Source organism: Meles meles, chromosome 2 (genome assembly GCF_922984935.1).
Source record: "Meles meles chromosome 2, mMelMel3.1 paternal haplotype, whole genome shotgun sequence".
NCBI lineage: Eukaryota > Metazoa > Chordata > Mammalia > Carnivora > Mustelidae > Meles > Meles meles.
The window spans coordinates 28,921,558-28,948,767 of NC_060067.1; the positions used below are offsets into that span (position 1 = coordinate 28,921,558).

Genomic DNA, 27,210 nt, shown 5'->3' on the forward strand with positions numbered 1-27,210 from the left:
CTGAAAGGAAATGCTTTCGGTATTTGTAAAAGCACGAAGATGGTTTCTTCCAAGGAACTTGGATGGGAAAATCTTGAGATTTTTCTCCCAACAGGTTATTGAAAGTTTCTTTTTAAGCAACACACATTTTTTAATATGTTGAGAAATAGAACTTAAAGAAGATGGTATTTCAGTTTACCCTAAGTAATTCAGGAAATGTAAATCAAGAAATAGTTGACTATTTTTGCTCCTTAGCAGAATGAAAAGACACTAACTCTGGCTTTGATACAAACAGACTGAGATCCATACTTTGAAAGTTGGATAACTTGCTATTTTGTGGGATTTTCTTTTTCAGATCTACTGGGGATGGAAAGCAATAAGTGAGGTCTTAGATGTTATGTGAGTGTGTATATTCACATATTTTTTCTTTTCAACTACTGATGTGTGTGAGAGTTGGAGGGAAATGTGGAAATGATAGAAATAAAAGATAAAGGAATTTTATAAAATTCTAGAATAAACAAAATTGAGTAAATGTCATTTCCCAGGATTCCACTGAACACACTTGAAACAATTTTACAATAATGAGTGATCCAGTTTTGGGATACCAACTAGCAGCACATTTGTTTTCCCAGTTTTGGAAAATGACCTAAATCCTAGTATCTTTGGCCCATTTTTCCCATGTTAAGTCCTACATCTCTGGAAAGTTCAGTAGCTGGTGCTAATCTATAAGTAAAGAGCTTTAAACTTGGCTAGAATGGAAAAATGATATTTACCAAGATCCATTAAATTAGACTTTATTTTCACAACATCCTTATGGTGTCTAAACGGGATGGGATGTGATTATGATTACACATAAATGAAAAGCCTTTTGATTGAGATTTTTTTTCCTCTCACCAAGACACAGGTTATTTCTTATTTTGAAAACTAGATTACTCATAATGATTGACTATTCTACAGAAAGTTTTGAGGGAGAGTTGCAACCACAAAGATTTTGCCAGCAGAAAAATTCTTTTGACAAGCCACTCTGCTCTGTTGCAAATAGAAGGGATCTTATTTTTATGTTCTCCTTGATATTTCTTCTACTTTTTTACATATTGGATTTACATTTTTTTCTTTCACTTTTTTTTTTAAATTTCTTTTCAACGTAACAGTATTCATTGTTTTTGCACCACACCCAGTGCTCCATGCAGTACGTGCCCTCCCTACTACCCACCACCTGGTTCCCCAACCTCCCACCCCCCGCCCCTTCAGAATCCTCAGGTTGTTTTTCAGAGTCCATAGTCTCTCATGGTTCATCTCCCCCTCCAATTTCCCTCAACTCCCTTCTCCTCTCCATCTCCCCATGTCCTCCGTGTTATTTGTTATGCTCCACAAATAAGCGAAACCATATGATACTTTACATTTTTTTATTGTGATGAAGTACACATTAACAGAAAAACTCAGCATCTTAACCATTTTTGAAGTGCAAATTCCATGGCATTTAGTACATTCACAAAGCTGTGCAACCATCTCCATCATCTGGCTTCTTTCACTTAGCATCATGTTTTTGTTGTAACTGTGGATGACACTTTGGTCCTGTTTATGGCTGAAAAATATTCCATTGCATGGATATACCACATTTTAAAATCTTTTCATCCGATGATAGACATCTTGGTGGATTCCAGCTTTGGCTATTGTATGCATATTGGATTTTTTAAAAATTTTTATTTATTTATTTTTTCAGCGTAACAGTATTTATTGTTTTTGCACAGCACCCAGTGCTCCATGCAATACGTGCTCTCCCTATTACCCACCACCTGGTTCCCCCAACCTCCCACACCCCGCCCCTTCAAAACCCTCTAGTTGTTTTTCAGAGTCCATAGTCTCTCATGGTTCATCTCCCCTTCCAATTTCCCTCAACTTCCCTCTCCTCTCCATCTCCCAATGTCCTCCATGTCATTTGTTATGCTCCACAAATAAGCGAAACCATATGATACTTGACTCTCTCTGCTTGACTTATTTCACTCAGCATAATCTCTTCCAGTCCCGTCCATGTTGCTACAAAAGTGGGGTATTCATCCTTTCTGATGGAGGCATAATACTCCATCATGTATATGGACCACATCTTCCTTATCCATTCGTCCGTTGAAGGGCATCTTGGTTCTTTCCACAGTTTGGCGACCGTGGCCATTGCTGCTATAAACATTGGGGTACAGGATTTTTTAAAAAAAATTCCTACTCTATTTGCTCCATTTAGAGTTATTTCAATATTTAGACATTTAAAATCTAAAAGGACATTTATATTTTTTTAAAGATAACTTTATTTCACTAAGACTAGGAAAGACTAGGAAAAGCTGAGAGAGCCGTGTGGCTGGAAAACCAGAACCACTGTTTGACTGAATTAATGTGTAAGTAGTGATATTTCCTCTTCCAAGGAAATGAGTAGGAAGGGTAATCTTAGTATTTTTGTACTTTTTGATTGCCTTCAAGTTTATTCTTCAGTTGACTTGGGTGGGTCATGAATTGAGAGAAATCTGGAGAGCCAGGCTGGGGCAGGAGCCAAGATAATGGGCAGGATCTGGCCATTAATTTCTGCAGTAGGAATCTGCTGTAACCACTGTCCCTGGAGATCAGCTGCTGTGCTGCAAATTCACAGATTTTGCCACTGATGCCTCAAACTCTAAGTAACCCTGTTGTTTTGAATCCGATTCCAAGTCCCTACAGAAGAGCCTGTCTGGCCATGACTTGTCATTGACCTACACTCCAGCTGCCAGAGTGAGGGTAAAGGGAAAAGCTATCCCCCTTTAGCTTCTGGAGTGGAGTGCCTGCCTTTGTACCTTCAAACATACTCCACATCAGAATCTTGAAGTTTAAAACACAACCCCAACTAGTTCTATTTAGTATCTCTTTCCTGTGGTTTTTTTAAAGTATCTGCTGATAGGTCTTGACCTGGAGTAGGCATTGTGTGAAGGAGGCAAAAGTAAATAACATCATCCAAGACCTTATAATGTAGCGGGGAAGATAGATGAGGAAACACCTAGAACATAACATTGGGAAAAACTTCCAGATTTTTTTGTCATCTGAGAATGTTTCATGTAGGACATAGCACATGACCTATCGCTTAAAAGTACATAAGAAAAATATTCAGCTCTCATATTATCTTGATAGTATAATATACATTTATTAATGGGGCGCCTGGGTGGCTCAGTGGTTTAAGCCTCTGCCTTCGGCTTAGGTCATGATCTCAGGGTCCTGGGATCGAGCCCCGCATCGGGCTCTCTGCTCAGTGGGGAGCCTGTTTCTCCCTTTCTCTCTGCCTGCCTCTCTGCCTACTTGTGACCTCTCTCTGTCAAATAAATAAATAAAATATTTAAAAAATATATACATTTATTAAGTCATTCATTTATTAATTCAGTGAACATTTATAGAGAAAAGCATTGTAGTATAGTGTCCCAAACTAATATACTTTAAATCAAATGGGGGGAAGGTCCCTTTTGTAGCTAGTTCATCAAAAATGCAGGTCTACACCAAATTACGTGTTTTGCAGGGCTTCTATGGAAATGCTTTCCTGATAAGGGCAGTCAAGGGAACGCCTGCACCTGGAGTTGTTCAGACCCAAATTATGTCTTCCATGTCTAACAGCACAAATGTTCGGCTCTCAATTAAGTGCTTGCCCAAATGAGAAGATTGAGGATACTTTGCTGAATCTGAAAAACTTTTTAACCTCCATCTCCAGATATCTTGAGTTCACCCCAGCCTGGAATTATGATAGCTATTTGATTAGACAAGGATATAAATCAACCCCTAAGTTCTCATGACAGTATATTGACTTTGCTACCTACACGTCCAGTATTAAAAACATATGGACGTTTATTTAATCAACAAAACAAATCAGAATTTAGACTGCCCTCTAATACTTGTCAAATGCTCAGTTGAGACATCTGGTATTTGAGGAAGTTGGTCTAAGGGAATGTGATTCTTTATGTGTCTTGGCTTCATGAGTTTTATCTCATCTGGAAATAGGCTATTCTGTTTTGGCAAAAATTCCTTTATGGGGTCAGTTGCAACATGATTTTATTCCTTAATCTTTTAGAGTTGATCAATAGAAGCAACATCTTCCAAAGAATGTTTCTTTGTCTTGGGCAAAACCACAAAGGTAGCCTCAATTATGTTACCTAGGAGTCCCTGATGCAAGGATTTACGTTGGACTTTTTTTTCCTAAAGTATACTCCCAGGAAAAAGCTTCTAACTTCAGATTCCATTTGTCATGTAGGGACGGTTTACTTATTGATGGACTTACATGAAGCTCAAAGACAGACTAATCCTCTGTACTCGTAAATCTAGCTCAGATTGCTGGTCCTGTGCGTGTAAACCTTAGAAAAGAAGCTCAAAATCTTATCGTCTTTTTTTTAATTGTGATGTAATTCACATACCATAAAATTCACTCTTTAAAGTATACAATTCCATTGTTATATATTCACAATATTGTGCAGTCATCACCACTGTATAATTCCTTAACATTTTCAATTTGTAAAAGAAACCCCATGCCTCTTCGTAATCCCTCCCCATTTCTCCTCCCTAAACCCCTGACAAACACTAATCTACTTTATGTTTCTACGGACTTGCCCATCATGCACACTTCATAAAAATATAATCATATACCCTTTTTGTCTGTTTTCTTTCACTTAGCATAATGTTTTCAAGGTTCATCCATGTTTTAGATTATTTGTTTATTTACTTATTTGACAGAGAGAGAGAGAGAGAGAGATCACAAGTAGGCAGAGAGGCAGTCAGAGAGAGAGGAGAAAGCAGGCTCCCCACCAAGCAGAGAGCCTGATGCGGGGCTCGATTCCAGGACCCTGAGATCATGACCTGAGCTGAAGGCAGAGGCTTAATCCACTGAGCCACACAGGCATCCCCATGTTTTAGTATGTATCAATGCTTCATTATTGTTTATGGCTGAATAATATTCCATTGTATAGGTATATCCGCACTGATTACCCATTTATCAACTGATGGATAGTTGAGTTGTTTCCATTTTTTTTGGCTCTTATGAAAATGTTGCTAAGAACATCCGTGTACAAGTTTTTGTGTGAACTTGTTTTCAGTTTCTCTTGTGTATATACTTAGGACTATAATTACTAGGTCAAATTTTTAATATTTTGAGGTAATGCCAAACTGTTTTCTAAAAGGGCTATGCCAGCAATGCATGATGATTCCAATTTCTCCATATCCTTGCCAACACTTGTTATTATTTACTTTTTATTGTAGCCATTATCTGACTAAAAGGGATCATTCTAGTTGTTACTGAGAATATGCTATAGGAAGGCAAGAATAGGAGCAGGAATACTAGTTAGAAGGCCATCAAACAACCCAGGTGAGATATTTTGGTGACTCAGATCAGAATGGTAGCAGAGAACATGGTGATAAGTGGTTTGATCCTGAATATATTTTGAAAGTAGATCCAATAGAACTTCTTGACAGATTGGATGTTAATTGGGAATTGAGAAGAATCAAGAAAGAGGCATCAAGAATGAGTGAAAGGTTTTTGGATTGAGCAAGTGGAAAGATGGTATTGTCATAAACTGAGATGGGGAATACTGTAGATGAAGCAGGTGTGGGGAGAAGGATCAGTTCTGTTTTGGACATGTTAATTTTGGGATGTCTATTAGACATCCAAGTAGATATGCTTATAAGACTCAAGTCTGGATTTTATTAGTGAGGTTTGAGCTGGAGCTATGTGTTTGAAAGTCACCTGGATACAGATGATACAGATTTATGGGACTGGTGACATAACCAAGAGTTTATGTCTAAATCAAATTTAGACAGAGAATATAAGAAGACTAAGGGCTGGGGGCACCTGGGTGGCTCAGTGGGTTAAAGCCTCTGCCTTCGGCTCCGGTCCTGATCACAGGGTCCTGGGATCGAGCCCCACGTCGGGTTCTCTGCTCGGCAGGGAGCCTGCTTCCTCCTCTCTGCCTACGTGTGATCTCTGTCAGTCAAATAAATAAACAAAATCTTTAAAAAAAATTTAAAAAGAAGACTAAGGGCTGAGCCCTAATGAGTGGGAGAAGAGAAGTAGTAAAGCCAAAGGAGATGAGAGAGGACAACCCACAGGGTAGGAGGATGTGATATCCTGGAAACCAAGGGATGAAAGTGTATCAAGCCAAGACAGTGGTCGTATATATCAAAAGTTGCTGAGAATTCAAGTAAAATAAGAACTGAAAACTGACTGTTGGTTTCAGCAATGTGCATGTCATTGACATTAGCAGTTTAAGTGGAGTGAGTGGGGCAAAAACATAAGAGATAGTGAAAGGAAAGAAATAAAAGATAGTATAGAACTTTTTTTTTAAGTTTTTTTTTTTTTTAAATGACAAACACCAAAATGAAGGTGGTACAGATCACAAAATTATAGGGTTTTTTTTTAGTGTTTTTTTTTTTTTAAATGAGTATAGAACTTTTTGAAGGAATTTTGTTGCAAAGAGATGTGAGCAGTGGTTTGGGGAAGTGGGGTTCAAGATGTTTGGTAGCTCTGTTTCCCTGGAAGCATTCAGTTTCCCATGGATAAATTATTAATAGAGACTTGCCATCGTAGGAATATCATGTTCAATTACTATTGAATGTTTTTGTTTCTCCAGATTCATTTGTTAATTCCCAATCTCAAGTGTGAGGGTATGAGGAGATGGGGCCTTTGGGAAGTGATTAGGTCATGAGTGTAGAGCTCCCATGAATGGGATCTGTGTTCTTACAAAAGAGACCCAGAGAGCTCCCTCACCCCTGCTACCATGTGGTGACTCAGCAAGAACCTGCACAGCTATAAACGAAGAAGTGGCCTTCTACCAGACACCAAATCTGCCAGGACCTTGATCTTGGATTTCTCAACCTCCAGAACTGTGGGAAATAAATTTCTGTTGGCTATGAGCTACCCAGCCTATGGTAACCTCTCAGAAGCCTGAACAGATTAAGGCAAAAGTGGATCATTTCTGTCAAAAGTCTTCTTCCATTCCACCTATTTTTTTTAATCAGATGAGTTTGGATGATTGTTCCCCAATTAGTGAACTCACCATAAACTAGTTTATTTTCCTTTAACTTTATATCCCTTTAATATGCTTCTTCTCTTTCAAGACTGGCTTATCCTTCATCTATATTCCATGGTCTCATTCCTTCCTGCTTCTACCTCTTTGTCCATAAATGTCCATACATTTCCTGTCCAAATCCTCAGGCATCACTCAAGCCCCAAGACATCTGTGGAGACTTTCTCATCTGCATCATGTTTTTTTAATCTGTGCTTCCTGTGGGACATAAAAATTGGTATTACACAATTTCCCTCTTAATTCTATAATGCCATATATCATTTTTCATTTTTTTTTTTATTCTTTACTTCCCAGAAAGATTATACAAAGTAGGATTGCCTTCTCTTAATTGTGTGCCGGGCGCTCTGAGTCCTTGATATGTATTAACTCAATTTGTCCGCATTACAATCCTGTAATAGATGTAGTGTTATTACTTCTATGTAAGAGGAAATTGAGGCTCAGATCAAGAAACTTTGCAAGGTCACAGAAAAGTATGGTGCCAGGATGCAAGTCCAAGCAAAGGCAAAGGGCCTCTTGGGTATGATGAGTAGGTCCCCTATGGCACCCAGTTATTCAGTAAACATGACCTGATTGATGCGGCCAACCACCTTCTTACACATAAATCCCTTTTAATGTGTGTGTGTGTGTGTGTGTGTGTGCGCGTGTGTGTGTGTGTGTGGCAAGTCTTAATACCATACCACATCGTGATTTTATCATTGTGGCATTTTTCAGTAGACAGTAGTGAGGAGGTGTAGCAGTGGGGGAAAAGTCATCATGCAGGCCAACAAGAGAAATGTTATTCACTTTCTGAAAAGTCAGTTATAGTAATAACTAGGTGCTTGGCATATTCTATGTAGAAGTTAGCTGAAGCAAATCCACAGTGTTATTTTCCTTCACACAGAGGCTTCACAGTTCTAGCAGACGTGTAGTTTGGGCATAGGGAATTAGATCCTACACGTTTCCAAGAAGCTGCTGGTTGAGTGATTGCCTGGGTGAGAACAAAATCACAGAGTCCAGTATGTGGCTGTACAGGTCCCTGGAACGTGCTAATCTGGGGTGAGGAAGAAGAGTAATTTTCCTGAAAAAGTGCTATATCCTAAAGGCAGTAAAAGTGTTTTTTAAGTTCTTCCATGAGACCACTGGGTATGAAGCTTAAGTAGACAAAGCAAGGGAAGGCTATCAGTTGTCCTGAAAGCATTTCCATATGATCACTAATAGCACGCTCTGCTGAGAATTTGGATATTTGTTAGCAAGCTGAATCTCAAACTGGAATGAAAAGGAAACATCTCAGTGGTGTAGAGAGATTCACAGTTTTTAACTAGAATGGAACTATGTGGGATCCTGAATTAATCAGATGAATTTTCTACTCTCTTACATTCCATTTTGTGCTAAAAAAAAAGTTTATCCTTAGAAAATAGATTTATATCCTGATTTTTAAAATCAAAGATGGTTTTCCAGAATGAAGTACTATCAAAACTCAACATTTAGCCAAAAATATTGGGGCTGATTTGAGCAAGAAAATTGTAGAATGGGAAGACTCAATCTCCATAATATCTCTGAGGGCCTTGGATTCCCCAGGCATCCTAATGATTGTAGTATTGCCATTGGACGTGAATATGAGTAGTGAGTCCTGGGAAGTTAAGAACACAATTTACGACTTGAATAATCCATTAAGAATTGACCAACGAGGCTTATGTTATTTCTGTTAGAATTCCTTATATGGCAGCTTACTTGTTTTGGAACTTAAACCAGGAGACTCCTGGTAATGACTAACTTTGGTTCTGATACCTTTTGCATATTGTCTTTCAAACCTACTGAGATTTGGTTTGCTTTTGCCTCCAAGGCAGGACTGCTGGTCACTCATCATATTATCTGCATGACAGACCCACTGGCCTTTTTGGGCCTTTTCTTATTATTTATACAGTTTGGGCTCAAAATCCAGTTTCTTACTCTGATCTGTAGGACACTGGCCTCTGCCTCCTCTTTTTCTTAGCATTCTCTGCCTCTCTGCTGAACTTTAGACACATTAGCCTATTACTGATGTTCCAACTGTATCTGTGTCTGAGATACAGAGATACAGACCCATCCCAAACATTTGTGGGACCAAACAGTTTAAATTTGTGGGACCTAATGTTTAAATTATTTAATCTTATATCATGATTCATAGTCTGTCTTAATTGAATAAAGGTGTATTTTCTATACTTCTATAATATTCAAGAAGAGGAAGAAATGGGCAATTGACAAAGCAACACTTCTGTTAGAAAAATTAATTCTACTCTGGTTTGCTGTCTTTCTGAACTAGTGGGATAAAAAATGACCTATTGTAGTTGAAACTGGAAATCTCTCCTTTTATATAAATCAACTGAAGGGAAAAAAAAAGCGTTTTCTTTGAAACTAAACACAAGTTGCTGTAAATAAAATGTTGAGTCAATAAAATATTTTCTTAAAAATAATAAAAAGATTATTCAAAAAGGTTTTGAACAAGTTATCAGAAAATCAATGGAATTTTTTGAACATAAAACAGCCTAAAGGAAATAATTGGACTAGTGTAGATTCTGAAAGAGGTAGACACTTTTCTTTTCTTTTCTTTTTTTTTTTTTTAAGATTTTATTTATTTATTTGTCAGAATGAGAGAGAGAGAGCGCGCACAGGCAGAGGCAGAGGGAGAAGCAGGCTCCCTGCCAAGCAAGGAGCCAACGTGGGACTTGATCCCAGGACACTGGGATCATGACCTAAGCTGAAGGCAGCCGCTTAACCAACTGAGCCACCCAGGCGTCCCCGGTAGACACTTTTCTTAAAAGTATACTTACAACTGAACATCATTTACTCAGTTTGCTTTATGACATTGAATTTTTAAAATGATCAAGTGATATTTTAATTTAAAATTGTTATGATTGGTTAATTTTTTCACTTTTAATGAAATGTTTATTTTAAATAGTCCTTTATTTTTTTAAATTTTATTTTCTAACTTATACTAGAATGATAGTGTGTATTTAAGAGTTATATTTTACAAATTTGTATTTTACTTCATGTTATGTTTTTATAATTTTAGATCAATATGGATTAAACACCTAGTGTCATTGATTTTTTTAATTTTATGAAATATCAATACTGTGATTTAATTTAATTTCATAACTTTACCCTCTTTGCTTTGAGATAGTTTTTAATCACTTATAGATCATTGCCTAGTACAGTTCTTATGCTTTACCTCTGAGACCAATGAATAAATGACATTTTCTCAGTTAGGATTTCAAAAATATTTTTAAAAACACAAGGTTTACAGGACACCTGGTGGCTCAATTGGCTAAGCGTCTGCTTTTGACTCAGGTCATGATCCCGGGGTCCTGGGATCAAGCCCCACATCAGGCTTCCTGCTCAGCGGGAGCCTGCTTCTCCCTCTCCAGGTCCCCCTACTTGTGTTCCCTCTCTCGCTATGTCTGTTGGTCATAAATAAATAAAATCTTTAAAAAAATAAATAAAATCTTTAAAAACATTTTATTTAAATAAAAAAATCCTAGGTTTACTGGAAAAATTAACTCGGACTTTATGCTCTCCTTTATAATTTTATTTTATTTTTTATTTTTTAAAGATTTTATTTATTTATTTGACAGACAGAGATCACAAGCAGGCAGAGAGTCAGGCAGAGAGAGAGAGGAGGAAGCAGGCTCCCTGCTGAGCAGAGAGCCTGATGCAGGGCTTGATCCCAGAACCCTGGGATCATGACCTGAGCCGAAGGCAGAGGCTTTAACCCACTGAACCACCCAGGTGCCCCATTTATGCTCTCCTTTAAACGTTTCTGCTGGTGGGAGTTTTTCTGTATAAATCATAATCTGAGGTGTCTGCCAGGCAGATGGTTCTATAGCGGTATTCATTCATGTTTTATTTGAGACCTATTGTGACTTTTTGTCAAAATTTCAAGGTCATCCTCTACTTGACAAAATAATTTAACTAGGTTTTAATATTAACATGTCTATAGGAACCAAACCGGGATAATAATATGACAGGACTCAAAAAAATATTTCTGGGGACGTTTGGGTGGCTCAGTAGGTTAAGCCTCTGCCTTCGGCTCAGGTCATGATCCCAGGGTCCTGGGAATGATCCCCGCATCGGGTCCTCTGCTCATCAGGGAGCCTACATCCCCCTCCCTCTCTGCCTGCCTCTCTGCCTACTTGTGATCTCTGTCTGTCAAATAAATAAATAAAATCTTTTAAAAAGTATTTCTGAATCCAGATAGCTAAAGGTTTAGTGGAAATGTCCCAAATTCTGAACGGGATACTTAGAATAGCAAATAGTGTATCTTGTCTACTACAGTAGGCATTTATATTTCACGACCAGTCGCTAATAATGAGGTTGAAAACTCAGATTATTTTTCCCCAACAATAACCATCATAGAACAGACTTTGTCCTTCCCCTGCAGTGTGAAACATTTCTAGGTAATTGCTGCCCTGTTTTCTTGCTGCCAGAAGTAAAGAAGCCCTTGGTTTCTGGGCATTTGTGCTGACCTTCATTTTTAAGTCAGCAACCCCAACCTGATGATGACCAAAGTGTTAAGTGTCCTGTTAACTAAATACCAAGTGTCTTGATCAAGAGTAGGCAAAGGAGGGGCGCCTGGGTGGCTCAGTGGATTAAGCCACTGCCTTCGGCTCAGGTCATGATCTCAGGGTCCTGGGATCGAGCCCCACGTCGGGCTCTCTGCTCCGCAGGGAGCCTGCTTCCTCCTCTCTCTCTGCCTGCCTCTCTGCCTAGTTGTGATTTCTCTCTGTTAAATAAATAAAATATTAAAAAAAAAAAGAGTAGGCAAAGGATAGGTCAGCTGTCTAGAGATCTGGTTGCTTACCTAAGCCTTGAAATATATCCTTCCTTTCAGAATATCAGGATGTTTTAGAATTCTGGATAAGTTCTATCTTCTCATTTCTGGGACACAGGAAGAATCATACATTTATTGTATATGTCTTATGGCCACGTAATTCAAGAAGCAAATTCGTAAACCCTTTTGCTTTTCTGTGTTGTGTTGCCTTTAGACCCAGAGCAGGGGGACCTTGCCCTGGGCGCCATGATTTAGGGCAGTGGTTCTCCACCATGCTTAACTTTGCCCCTTAGGGGGCATTTGGAAATGTTCATAAGGTCTTTTTAATTATCTGTAGCTACTAGCATCTAGTGGGTAGCAGTTGGGGGTGATGCTGAACATCCTACAGAGCGCAAGACAGCCTCACACAGTAAATAATTATCTGGTATAAAATGTCAGTAGTGGGGCACCTGGGTGGCTCAATAGGTTAAAGCCTCTGCCTTTCGCTCAGGTTATGATCCCAGGGTCCTGGGATCGAGCCCCTCATCGGGCTCTCTGCTTGGCGGGGAGCCTGCTTCCTCCTCTCTCTCTCTCTGCCTGCCTCTCTCCCTACTTGTGATCTCTATCTGTCAAATAAATAAATAAAATCTAAAAAAAAAAAAAAAAAAATGTCAGTAGTGCCAAGGATGAGAAACCCTGATTTAGAGGGACCACTCTGGCCTTCCTCCTCGGCCATGCCTCACCCCAGGGGGCAAGGAGTTATGCCCACCGGGTGCCTGGTCCATGATGAGAGCAGTGTTCTCGAAGTGTAGTCCCAGACCTCAGCAGCAGCATCACCTGGGATCTTGTTAGAAAGATTGCTTTTGTGGATCTCAGACCTAGCGAATCTGGGGATGGGGCCAACAAGCTTTGTTGTAACAGGCCCTTCCGGTGATTGTGATGAATGCCAAAGTTTGAAAACCACTGTTCCAAGGAGTCCAAAATGCTGTGTTTGAACCTAAAAGATACATGTGTATCAAGATGGGGAGATTAGAATACATTTTCTTTAACAACTTGTTAACTTGATTTATAACGTCTAAGTATGTTGACATATGGTATTGGGCCTCCATTTTTACCCTTACTCACAAATGTTTGGTCCCAGGAATGTTTGGGATGGCTCTGTATCTCTGTCCCAATTTTCTCAGGCTGTCAAATGAAGGCATTGGATTAGATTGTTCCTTCATTTCCTTCTCTGGATATGATTTCATTGCTACTATAAAAGCGTTTAGGTCTGATTTTACTCCCCCCGCCCCCCAGCTGGGATTCTCTTTTTATTTACTTTGTATCTAAATTCAACTAGCTAACGCATCATTAGTTTCAGGTGTAGAGTTCAAGTGTATAACACCCAGTGCTCATCACATCACGCCTGCACACACGTTCTTAGGATGCAGTGACCTTGATGCCCGGTCACTGCTAAAATGTTTATTGCTCTTCTGCTCTCTACCCAACAGGATTTCTTTAATTTGGTAAAATATGGAAAAAAGATAAGTCAAATGCATACCAATTGTCAAACAAAATTTGAGCCACAAAGTTCCAGATACCTTTTCATAGCATGATTTACATTATATACATAGTTATAAAATGTAAAACCACATACACGTATATTCTTGATGATATGTAAACTGGCATTAGTCTTTCAAAATATTGATCAAAATTATGTAAAAAATTTTGATCAGAATTTTTTGATCAAAATTTGATCAAAATTAAATAAAAAATTAAATTTTGATTTGATACTTTTATTTATGGGAAATTATTTTTATTTTAGGAAATTATTTTTATTTCTGGGAAATTATTTTTATTTCTAGGAAATTGTGAATGTAGGCAGAGGTGACTCGTTAGGAGTGTTAACTGCTGCTTTTTTGTTATAATAAAATTTAGAAATAACCTACATGTGCATCAATAATGGATTGGCTAAGTAAGTGCATTTACAGCCAAAAAATAGTTAACACTTGGGAGCTATAAAAGGAACAGAGCGTGTGCTGGTAATGAAGGGGGACCATGTGGTGTTCAGTATTAGGAGTGGGACCCTGGCCTCAGACCACAGGTCATCTACTCACTATGTGACTTTGGGCCAGTTACTTACTCTCTGATTGCCTCAATTTTTTCATCTCCAAAATAGGGACTAGTAATGCCTACTTTCCAGCATTGTAGAGAGGATTAAATAAGATGAAATGAGTTCATCTTTCAGTGCAGTTGACAAATGTCAACTATTATTACGGAAAAACTTCCAAGATAAATCACTAAATAAAAATATATCAATACAATGAGTATAGCCTAAAAAAAAGAGTATGTATATGTGAATTATAGCTAGAGCTTGGCAAGGACACTCTTAATTTACAGTGGTCATTTCTACACATCTGAGATGGGAAGAATATTTTTTCATCGTATAATTTTTGTTTTTTTTCCCCCCATATATAACTATTACTTTTATAACCTTAAAGGTTATTTAAAGAAAAAAATAAGAAAGAAGGAAATCATGCAGATGCTCAGATCCTGTATGATGGCAGAAATAGAACCATATGGATTCACTGATATTTTTTTAATGAGCCATAGCATGGTACGTCTGGTGCTGAAAGATTTATTTTTGTGCACAAGAAGCAATCTAGGGCTGAAGAGTTTCATGGAAAACTAATTTTTATAATGACATACCCCTCTTCTTGATGATGAATTTCTTGTATTTTCCACTTGATATAACTGAGAGATTCAGACTAAATTGCCTTTCTTGTTGGAGGTTAATGAATGAAATGCAGAAACATCCCAGGTGCAATGGTCTGTGGAGACCTTTCTTGGGGCAACTGAAGGTGCCTTGTGGGTTCAAAGACTGAAGTGTCCTTTGCCATGATTTTTCTTATCCACCATCGTGCAAATCCTATGCTGAACAGACTTCCTTGTGTGAGTCCCTTTTGCCCTATAGATACCCACCTCAAGAATGACTTAATTAAACAACAAATCTATCTTCCTTTGGCTTTTGGCCAAGTGCCTGGATTTAGGCGGCCCTCAAGCTCTTCGACTGAAGAAAGGAATTCTCAGGATGCAAGTATCAGGAGAGACACCGTCAGTGGTGTTGTGACCTCTGTCTGACTTATAGCTTTCCTCTTACCTATGTCTCCACACACAAAAATTCTGAGATTGACAGAAAGCCAGACTCTCATTTTGGTCAGGGAAACAGAACTCCTCATTTTGCAGCAGGTTTTGTGAAGTCTTCAGTCATCCCACTGTTCATTCAAGTTCATGAATAAATTTCTGTCTTGTGGAACTCTTCTTACAGTGTGGTCAGGGTTCATGCTCTAGTGTTTTAAAATCAAGTGGTTAGATGCTCCTGGATTGGAAGAACAAATATTGTGAAAATGTCTATGCTACCTAAAGAAATCTACACATTTAATACAATTCCTATCAAAATACCATCCATTTTTTTTTCAAAGAAATGGAACAAATAATCCTAAAATTTATATGGAACCAGAAAAGACCTCGAATAGCCAAAGGAATATTGAAAAAGAAAGCCAAAGTTGGTGGCATCACATTTCCGGACTTCAAGCTCTATTACAAAGTTGTCATCATCAAGACAGCATGGTACTGGCACAAAAACAGACACATAGATCAATGGAACAGAATGGAGAGCCCAGAATAGACCCTCAACTCTATGGTCAACTAATCTTCGACAAAGCAGGAAAGAATGTCCAGTGGAATAAAGACAGCCTCTTCAATAAATGGTGTTGGGAAGATTGGACAGCCACATGCATAAAAATGAAATTGGACCATTTCACCACACACGAAAATAGACTCCAAATGGATGAAGGACCTCAATGTGAGAAAAGAATCCATCAAAATCCTTGAGGAGAACGCAGGCAGCGACCTCTTCGACCTCAGCCGCAGCAACGTCTTCCTAGGAACATTGCCAAAGGCAAGGGAAGCAAGGGCAAAAATGAATTATTGGGATTTCATCAAGATCAAAAGCTTTTGCACAGCAAAGGAAACAGTTAACAAAACCAAAAGACAACTGACAGAATGGGAGAAGATATTTGCAAACGACATATCAGATAAAGGGCTAGTGTCCAAAATCTATAAGGAACTCAGCAAACTCAACACCCAAAGAACAAACAATCCAATCAAGAAATGGGTAGAGGACATGAACAGACATTTCTGCAAAGAAGACATCCAGATGGCCAACAGACACATGAAAAAGTGCTCCACGTCACTCGGCATCAGGGAAATACAAACCAAAACCACAATGAGATACCACCTCAAACCAGTCAGAATGGCTAAAATTAACAAGTCAGGAAATGACAGATGCTGGCGAGGATGCGGAGAAAGGGGAATCCTCCTACACTGTTGGTGGGAATGCAGGCAGGTGCAACCACTCTGGAAAACGGCATGGAGGTTCCTCAAAATGTTGAAAATAGAACTACCCTATAACCCAGCAATTGCACCACTGGGTATTTACCCTAAAGATACAAACATAGTGATCCGAAGGGGCACGTGCACCCGAATGTTTATAGCAGCAATGTCTACAATAGCCAAACAATGGAAAGAACCTAGATGTCCATCAACAGATAAATGGATAAAGAAGAGGTGGTATATATACACAATGGAATACTGTGCAGCCATCAAAAGAAATGAAATCTTGCCATTTGCGACGACGTGGATGGAACTAGAGGGTATCATGCTTAGCAAAGTAAGTCAATCGGAGAAAGACAACTATCATATAATCTCCCTGATATGAGGACGTGGAGATGCAACATGGGGGGGTTAAGGGGTAGGAGAAGAATAAATGAAACAAGATGGGATTGGGACGGAGACAAACCATAAGTGACTCTTAATCTCACAAAACAAACTGAGGGTTGCTGGGGGGAGAGGGGTTAGGAGAAGGGGGTGGGGTTGTGGACATTGGGGAGGGTATGTGCTATGGTGTGAGTGCTGTTAAGTGTGTAAACCTGGCGATTCACAGACCCTGGGGATAAAAATACATTATATGTTTATAAAAAATAAAAAATTAAAAAAAAAAATCAAATGGTTAGAATGCATTCATTAACGGCTTTGCTTTGTTTTTTTCTTTGGGTACTCTGTCATCAAGTGTTCTCTTTAGAGGGTTTTCCTCTTTTATAAGTAACAGGATTCGGGGAAGGTTTGGTTCCTTTGTTTTCTATTATGAGATTACAATAGTTTTTAATTAATAATCAGCTGAAATGTTCGTTTTTCTTTCAATGCTGTGGAGTCTAACTTTGTTTCCCTTCCTGTGCCTTCTCGCCAACTCCGCCCTCCCCATTTTTTTTTTTTTTTTGAAAAATGGCATTATTGGAAAGAAAGGTCACTAAGCCTGCAGACTTCATGCTACTACAGCTTCAGGATTTCCAGGTTCATTTGAGCTCTGAGTGCTGCCATTCTTCTCACTTATCTTTTTTTGCGGGGGGGGAGGGGACGGGTGTCATAAACAGGTATTTGCACTCATTGACAAGATGGCAAAATCTAGATTATAAGCATGTAGTTGAATACCAGAATAACATGTATTTCTCTTAGGAAATTCTATGTGATGCCTTAAAATTTTTTTTAAATTTAAATTCAATTTAGTTAACCTACAATGTATTATCAGTTGCAGGGGTAAAATTTAGTGATTCATCGGTTGCTTATAACACTCAGTGCTCATTTCATCAAGTGCCCTCCTTAATGTCCATCACCCAGTTACACCGTCCCTCACTCACCAGCCCTCCAGCAACCCTCAGTTTGTTTCCTAGAGTTAAGAGTCTCTTATGGTTTACCTGTTTTCATTTTATTTTTCCTCCCCTTCCTCTACATTCATCTTCTCATTCATCCTTGATACATTTCTCCAAACATTTCCACCAGGGAATGAATCCATATACATGTCACTTTTCTCATCAGCATGCACCCCTGCCACCCCCAGCTTTCATCGAAGAAGCTTACCTTTTACTTGAGAAGAAAGATAGAGGCTATCTGATTTGAATTCTCTGCCCCCTCCAACTTCAACAAATTACAACTTTCCTTCCAGGTTTGGAGGCAACCTTCTTCCTTCTTATCTAAATTAATTCCTACACCTCTCTTACCTTTGGGCATTAGGTGATGAAAGTCCAGATGTTTTTCTGCAAATATGGATTGCCTAAAAGAACCAATTATTTCATTTAGATTAGAATATTTTACACAAAACCTGAATACTTTTGAAACTTAAGGTTTTAATCTTGGACACAGTGTAACTGTATTTATTTGAATGACTGAATGAGACATTCACAGGAAAGTATTGGTAGAAGTTGACTAAGAATATAGGTAAGAGTAAAATAATGTTAACTCCCATCTCTATTTTCCAGAGTTTTTCTTAATTTTTAGTGCATGAAGATTTTTAGAGTATGCTGAAAAACTTCATTATAATTTTATACTGTCCAAATAGACCCTAAGTGGCCATCAATTTCCTTTACTTATTTATTTATTTATTTTTAGTTTATTTACTTTTTTTTTAAGGTGTTGCTGCACTGCAGGATTATGCTGGGCAAGAAAAGAGGAGGAAAAAAATCCCAGGCATATAAACTGTTGTCCTTTTTGTCATTTCTGCCCAAAGTTGCTCTCATTTTTTTTTTTTTTTGTGATCTCAGTGTATTTTTTTTTCCATTTTATTTATTTTTTCAGCGTAACAGTATTCATTCTTTTTGCACAACACCCAGTGCTCCATGCAAAACGTGCCCTCCCCATTACCCACCACCTGTTCCCCCAACCTCCCACCCCTGACCCTTCAAAACCCTCAGGTTCTTTTTCAGAGTCCATAGTCTCTTATGGTTCGCCTCCCCTCCCCAATGTCCATAGCCTAGAGCGTATCATGCTTAGTGAAATAAGTCAATCGGAGAAAGACAACTATCATATGATCTCCCTGATATGAGGACATGGAGAAGCAACATGGGGGGGTAGGGGGATAGGAGAAGAATAAATGAAACAAGATGGGATTGGGAGGGAGACAAACCATAAATGACTCTTAATCTCACAAAACAAACTGGGGGTTGCTGGGGGGAGGTGGGATTGGGAGAGGGGGAGCGGGCTATGGACATTGGGGAGGGGAGGCGAACCATAAGAGACTATGGACTCTGAAAAGAAGATGTGGTATATATACACAATGGAATACTATGCAGCCATCAAAAGAAATGAAATCTTGCCATTTGCGACGACGTAGTTGCTCTCATTTTTAAGATATTGGAAATTTCAGGTCATATAATACATTAGAATTCTAACACCTCACGAAGTTCAAACACGTGTCAGTGGAAAGAATGATTACAATTGCTGTAACCATTCGGATCTTTATTACTTTAGTGTACTTATAGTAGCTTCTTCTCTTGCTGATCCCATTCCAGGCCAAATTTCCATTATAAATTTCCCTCTTTGAATATTGACTTATAATGCAATGCTTTTTCTGAAAGACAATGAGTACTAAGGAATGAAATTGCCTGGTCAAAGATCACTGTACTTTGAATATGTCATTCTTTTTTTTTTTTTTTTTTAATTTAAATTTTATTTTATTTTATTTTTTTTGTTTATTTATAGCATAACAGTGTTCATTGTTTTGGCATCACACCCAGTGCTCCATGCAGTACGTGCCCTCCCTATTACCCACCACCTGGTTCCTCAACCTCCCACCACCCCCCACCCCCGCCCCTTCAAAACCCTCTGGTTGTTTTTCAGAGTCCATAGAATATGTCATTCTTATTTGTCCTTATATTAGAGAACCATCTGTGACCGAACTGGTACTGGAACAGGAGCAAGACCAGCTGTGGCTGACATTACACTCCAGCTGGGAGAGCCTCAATGGGACCACTTTGCATGAACTGCTGGTAAAAGGGTAAGACCCCTTACACAAGAGCTGTGTAGAGTGGATTATGGAGCAAAAGTCTATCATCAGGGCATCAGGGACCTCCTCCTGTTTCTGACTTAAGATAATCCAAATTTATCAAGTCAATAAAGAACTTCCATCGAATGGTGATTTGCCTTTATATTTCAACACTGTTTGGCTTTATCTCTTCTTTCTAGAACTAGATCATTTTTTCTCTTGCTAATTATATGTTTCTTTAATGACAATTACAGAAACTATCATGGAGAAGGAAGAGGAACTTGGGTTCTAATTTTGGAGTTTTTTCCACATCCTATTCAAAGTAGATTCTCATATCTGTTGTTCGTACAGTTGCTACATGGAACTGGTTAGCAGGGAATTGAAGTAATGAGAACTGGTCAAACTTGGACAGTCTGAGGGGGAAAACTGACACAAAATGAAGTTATAATCAAGTAGCCTTGCAAGTATACTTCTGAAAATTTTCCCTAAAAAAATCTTGACACCCTGAGCAAGCCTGTCTCCCTTGTCCATGGATGGGGATATGAGGGTATGGAGAGGAATTTTGAAATTGAAGGAATTAACACCTATTTAGTGGTTATTACATTATGGGGTCATAGCTACAGAATATTTAAATAACTTGATCAAAACTCAGAGCCCACAGTGAGCTCTCAACTCAAACCAAGTTAATCTGACTCCAAAGCTTTTAATAAGTGCTAGATAAACCACTTAAGAATTTCAAAGAAGAAATTGAAAGGTAGGCCATTTCTCCTTAAAATGTCCTGAAAATTTCCCCTTAGACCAAACTCTGCAGCCAAATTTCTGAAGTACTTCCTTCAAAACAATGACCTGAATCTTTCAACAGAGTGATTTGTTTCCCCAAATTGCAAATGCCAGAAAAGACATTTTAAGCTTAATAGATAACATACATACGTACATACATACATTTCATTGTAAACTGGGAGTTGGTAGAACTGGTTCTATTTCTGGCTTTCTAACTAGATTTGTGATCTTATTTAACCACAATTTCCTATAAAAAAATTTGATACAGATAGCTATTGCTGTTTTTTCCTATTTCTTTTTTTTTTTACCTTTTCATTTGTATTTTTATTTTTTTTTCCTTTTTATTTATTTATTTTTTTTTTCAGCGTAACAGTATTCATTCTTTTTGCACAACACCCAGTGCTCCATGCAAAACGTGCCCTCCCCATCACCCACCACCTGTTCCCCCAACCTCCCACCCCTGACCCTTCAAAACCCTCAGGTTGTTTTTATTTTTATTTTTTTTTAATTAATTAATTTATTTTTATTTGCTTATTTACAGCATAACAGTGTTCATTGTTTTGGCATCACACCCAGTGCTCCATGCAGTACGTGCCCTCCCTATTACCCACCACCTGGTTCCTCAACCTCCCACCCCACCCCACCCCCTCCCGCCGCCCCTTCATAACCCTCTGGTTGTTTTTCAGAGTCCATAGTCTCTCATGGTTCATCTCCCCTTCCAGTTTCCCTCAACTCCCTCTCCTCTCCATCTCCCCATGTCCTCCATGTTATTTGTTATGCTCCACAAATAAGTGAGACCATATGATACTTGACTCTCTCTGCTTGACTTATTTCGCTCAGCATAATTTCTTCCAGTCCTGTCCATGTTGCTACAAAAGTTGGGTATTCGTCCTTTCTGATGGAGGCATAATACTCCATTGTGTATATGGACCACATCTTCCTTATCCATTCATCCGTTGAAGGGCATCTTGGTTCTTTCCACAGTTTGGCGACCGTAGCCATTGCTGCAATAAACATTGGGGTACAAATGGCCCTTCTTTTCACTACATCTGTATCTTTGGGGTAAATACCCAGCAGTGCAATTGCAGGGTCATAGGGAAGCTCTATTTTTAATTTCTTCAGGAATCTCCACACTGTTCTCCAAAGTGGCTGCACTAACTTGCATTCCCACCAACAGTGTAAGAGGGTTCCCCTTTCTCCACATCCTCTCCAGCACACGTTGTTTCCTGTCTTGCTAATTTTGGCCATTCTAACTGGTGTTAGGTGGTATCTCAATGTTGTTTTAATTTGAATCTCCCTGATGGCTAGTGATGATGAACATTTTTTCATGTGTCTGAGAGCCATTTGTATGTCTTCGTTGGAGAAGTGTCTGTTCATATCTTCTGCCCATTTTTTGATTCCTATTTCTACAAGTTGTGATTTTGGGATCTAACAAATAACTAATTATTGAGCATCTCTTCTCTGCCAGGTTCAGTGCTAGGTTGTGAGGGGCTGTAGGAGTGAATGAGGGGGACAAGGGCCCTGTTCTCAAGTAACCAACACTGTGTAGGTACACAGAGGGATATAAGCTAGTAAACAAAATGAATTTCAGATATTTGGAAATACCACAACGAAATTAAGGATAACAAGATAGAGAGTAAGGAAGAGACAGGACTTTAGGTTGTGGGAAGGCAAAAAGCAGACATGCTTTTCCTGTATTATGTAATTTATTGATACAAATAATTACACATGCCCCCATGCAGATTTAGCAAGAAATGAAATTACAATAAATCCTCAAAAAGGAATGTAGACATGACATATTTAGGGATTTTTTTTCCCTGAGAAATCTAGGATTCTAAGCACATTGTAGTATTTTTGACAGTCCCAAAGTGTCTTTTGTTTTTTAAATTTATACTGTGAATAACTGCTTTGTGATTGGAGAGAACTTTGTGATTGAAATTTAATGAACCCTGAAGTGAGTTCTCTTGTGCAGCCACATTGATAGATGTTTAAACAACGCCTGTGTTCTTACCTTTAAAGGTTAACTATGATTTTTAGAAGGGTCTTTCTTTCCTGAAGTTACTTCCTGTTAAATTCTACTGGGGGTTCTAATCCCAGCCTCTAGAGTACATGAAATAAATTTAACCCTTCTTCTTTCTGCAGCCAATCATAGATCCACATTTTAATATCACAAGTCTCATCAAGATTCTTTCCCAGTCTAAAATTTAGTTCCTTTATCTATTTTCTAACTTTTGAAGTAATATTTTCTGTCAGATTTCTTGTAAATACCTTTGGACATCCACACCCTCTCTGTGAGCATAAAAATCTGACATGCTCCTTCCTCACCAAGGATTCTAAGAAGCTTAATTCCCTCAACTTCTTCTCGCTACTTTGAAAAATCATGGTTTGAGTCAATATTTTGGGTGGAGCTACCAGCCAAGATGAGGTGGGAGACTTTGCTAACAGTAATTTCTTTTCCCACCCAGGTGAAATTATAGTATGATGATATTAAATAAACTAAAAAGGTGTACACATCTTCCATATATCCTTATTTCCAAGCTGATGTTTGACAACAGCGCTGTCTCAAGAATTTCTGCACGAAGTACAGATAATCGTTACTGAAAGAATATGACCTCTGGGAACTGTTGAACCTATGTCTTGTTTTTCACTGGTAAAGGGTTTGAAGTAAATGATAAATATGTACTTAACATTATGCCATTTTATGTTTCCAAATCTAGGCAGGCTTGTCATAGCAGAAGTAAGATTTCTCTTCTGTGTACTAAACAAGGTAAGAGAATTAGTGGTGTAGCAATGGAATGTGAACTTAACTAACTGGATTGGCTCAGGGAAAAAAACAGAAACTTGCCCTTCACGGCAAAGATCCAAGTTTGGTGCTGGGTTTGGCGGTGAATCCCACATTGTCTTTCCGGTTCCCTGATAGACTGTGGGCGTCGCCCTGCTGCCCGAATGAACAAGAGGATCCTTGGGGGTCGGACAAGTCGCCCTGGAAGGTGGCCATGGCAGTGTTCCCTGCAGAGTGAACCCAGTGGACATATTTGTGGCTGTGTCCTCATTGCCAGGAAGTGGGTCCTGACGGTTGCCCACTGCTTCGAGGGGTAAGCTGCACTTTGTCCTTTGACTTTGCCTGGATTTGATCATTTTGTCCCTTGGGCGTTCTTAGCGACACGTGTCATTTTTGAAGCCACTTCAGTGCAAAAGCCACAGTTGATCTACTTCCTTTATCTGCTTAAGTTTTTCTACTTTTGATGTTGTCATCCTATGTATGTGCTAATCATTTATTGGATTATCATTTTTTTCCTGAGGAGGAGGGAAGAGGACTTTGAGAAGCAGAATTAAGATACACTGTATGTGTATTAGGGTTTTCCAGAAAACGAGAGACCAGTAAGAGAGGAAGGGTGAATGGGGGTGCTGGTGAGTCCAAAATCTAATGGTGTTGATCAGCATCTTAGAGACTCAGAGAGTTGCAGTTGGGGTCCAAAGGCCATCTGCTGGCAGAATTTCTTGCTCTAGAGAGGTTAGTCTCTGTCTCTTCAGGTCTCCCATATATGAGATGAGGATAACCATATTATGGAAGTTAATCTTATTTATTCAAAATCCACCAGTTTAAATGTTCGTCTAGCTCAAAAAACACCTTCACAGAAGCATCTAGAATAATGTTTGACCAAATATTTGGGCAACACGGCACAGCCACATTGGCATATAAAATCATTACAATATGCCTAAAGGGAACAGAAAACTAAGACAAAGGGCAAACCTACCTTAAATTGACAACCATCACTGTAGAAGGTCCTCTCCCGTTCCCACCATCTATTATACTTTGGAGCAAAAAAACCCCCCAAAAAACAAAAACAAAACAACAAAAAAAACCCAAACCAAACAACAACAAACAAAAAAATCCCAAACATTTAGTAGGTTCCCACAAGAATCTGGGGGTCAGACATTTGGACATGACACAGCTGTTGCAGTTTGTCTCTGATCAGCAATGTCTGGGGCCTCTCTCTCTGCCTGCCTCTCTGCCTACTTGTGATCTCTGTCTGTCAAATAAATAAACAAAATCTTTAAAAAAAAAAAAACCATCATGCCACTTTCTTTCCTATTTTTAAAACATAATTTTATTTTATTTCAAAGGAAAATTCAATATTAAATAATAGCAAAAATTCAAAATAACTCATAATTCTGTCACCTAACTAAATCGATTGTTAATCGATCAGGTTAATTTCTAGGAAAAAAATGCAATTTCTTTTTTTTCCCTATTTTTTTTTTCCTTAGCTTTGCGACTTACTGTGTCATCATGGGTCAATTCATTAACTTCTCTGGGCCACAGTTTCTTCACTTGAGACATAATGGAAATTACAGTCCCTACCTCACAGGGTTGGTGTGGGCAGTAAGTGAAATAGTCTTGTACAAAGCCTTGAGAAGCTTGTCTGACATTGATCAGTGAGCTCTCACTAAAGGTCAGCTTTTCTTTTAAAAAACTCCTACCAAAAATATGCATTATTATTATTTCCCTTTGCATTATGGCATGAGTAATTTTGCATTTTGCTGGCAGTATTCTCTTAAATTATGTTCAGTTAGCCAACATATAACACATTGTTAGTTTTTGATGTAGTTCTCAACTATTCATTAGTTCTGTGTAACACCCAGTGCTCATCACAACACATGCTAGCGGTATTTTTAATCTTCTTCCCTACTCTCTCTACTTTCTCATCATCCTCACAGTAACCCCTGTTACGGCCTAGCCAATGTCCCTTGACAGTTAAGCACACATACATTCTGTACAGGGTCCCACTGTACACTTTTACAATTTGGAATCGCAGTCTGTGCTTTTCTTTGTTGTTTTTCTCATACAACAGTATATCATGGACCTCCCTCTAAGTCAATGGGTATAGTTCGAGCTCATTCTTTTTCAAAACTAAATGATAGTCCCTTATCTAGATTTACCATAACTTTTTCTATTATTCCCCAGTAGATGTAAATTCAGGTTAGTTCCAGCTTGCTACCATCTTAACAATACTATAATACATCTTCTCAAATAAAGCTACTCACCCACTGGTCCTCTTGTTTCTACAGACTAGAGTCCCAGCATCTATTCTTAGCTCTACATGGGGGTTCCAGAGATGTATACACCTTTCTTTCCTTGGAGTGCTAACCTTGTAAGGAGGCAGACATTAAAAAAAAAATAGAATGTGGTAAGGGATTATAGAATGAAAATATGCATATCTAGTTGACTGCTCCTCTAGGGAAGATAAAATATTAAAAAATCAAACCAGAAGCCCCTCTTGAGGGCTTTTAATGTGTAAGATCCAAAATGACTGGAAGAATCTATGTAGTATGTTGGGAAATACATGACAGTGTTATTGCTTTGGAAGGGGCCAGATGTTTCCAGATGTCTTGTCCAGTTTTGATTTATATCCCTGTGATAAGCAGAGATGATACTAGCAAGAGTACATTCATCAAAACACGATGACTTAAATAAATCCAACAGTTCTTTAAAAAGAATAATTCTGTTTACCTGCCAGTTAAGCCAGGTTCTTACGCCTCTTGTGTCATTTCCATATGTGGTATCCAAGCTTCCTCTTTCACGACAGCTCTGTAAAGTTAACAAGAGACCTTGCGATAGAGAAGAAATACATATTTGCAGTTAAGGAGATGGATATTATATCAAAGGTCTTGGTGAAATTTTATGAAACACTAAACAGAACTCTCGAGAGGGACCTGGCCTGTTGAGAAAAAGCTAGAAATTGCTCAGCTTCAAATAAGCCTTTGCTTGAATGTGTGCTAATAACAGATTCCATTTTACAATCCTCTCCAGTGGCCTGCAGACTTCGAGAACTTCTCATTGTAAGCCTTATTCTCTGCTGGAGACATCAGCTGCTGCAATTAATGGGATTCACTTCATAGTGTGATTCCATACTTTGGCAAGGCCCAGTGTGACCCATCTTTAGGTCTTCTCAAGCCTGTCTCTTTTAATTATATTGGTTTAAAAACAAAGGCAAGTTTGTTTTGCTGTCTTATGGAGTATTTAAAAATCCCAAGTGAGAATTAAAAACGTATGAGATACAAAGCTGATGAGACCAAGTCCCATAATGCCCTAATCACAAAACTTCAACACTTCTGAGGAAGAAAGACTGACTTTCAGGGGTAATTTAACAAGCAATTTTCTGTCTTCTTCCACCTCTGAAAGTCTCAAGTCTGAACTTCTGAGGCTGGCCCACAAGTAGTTATTGTCAGGAGCGTCTAATTTCTCTTCAGGAAATGCACATGAAAAATGATCACCTCACTACAGGATCATAACCTTTAACCCGCCATGTCCCCCACGATTTCTCCCAACCAGCTCTTGTCTCCAACAGGACTGCAGCTGCTGGTCTGCACATGTCCCCCAATGATTTCAGTCCCCAGTCTCCTCTTTGTGCCCTTTCTCTTCTCAGTTAACCTTGTGCACCAAGCTCATCATGTCAGTCCTCTTGCTGAGAACTTTAAGGTCTTTGTCCCTGGATCTGTCTGCCATACACACTGGGCAGATCTCCAAAAAAGAGTCAATGTGAATACCACATTTTTGGATCCCAATATTCTTGCTTATCAGAGCTGAAGGAGAACACCCCCCCAAGAGGGCAGATTAGCACCATCCCTGACTTTCAACATTAGTTAGACCCTTAATATTACTCAATCATCTATCTTCTTCCTTCTGGAAAGCTCCCTCACTCATTCTCCACAAAACAAAATCACTACTATTTCCAGCTCTTCTGGTCTAACAGTCT

The 27,210-nt window shown here is 38.7% G+C and overlaps 1 protein-coding gene across 1 annotated transcript in view; it reads left to right on the forward strand.

The window, feature by feature from the left end:
* CORIN (corin, serine peptidase) overlaps positions 1–27,210 on the forward strand; it is a 256,736-nt gene that overhangs the window by 204,298 nt on the left and 25,228 nt on the right. The window contains 3 exon segments of the mRNA XM_045984999.1: positions 19,568–19,684; positions 23,170–23,219; positions 23,373–23,547. Of these exon segments, the coding sequence (XP_045840955.1) occupies positions 19,568–19,684; positions 23,170–23,219; positions 23,373–23,547 (342 nt within the window).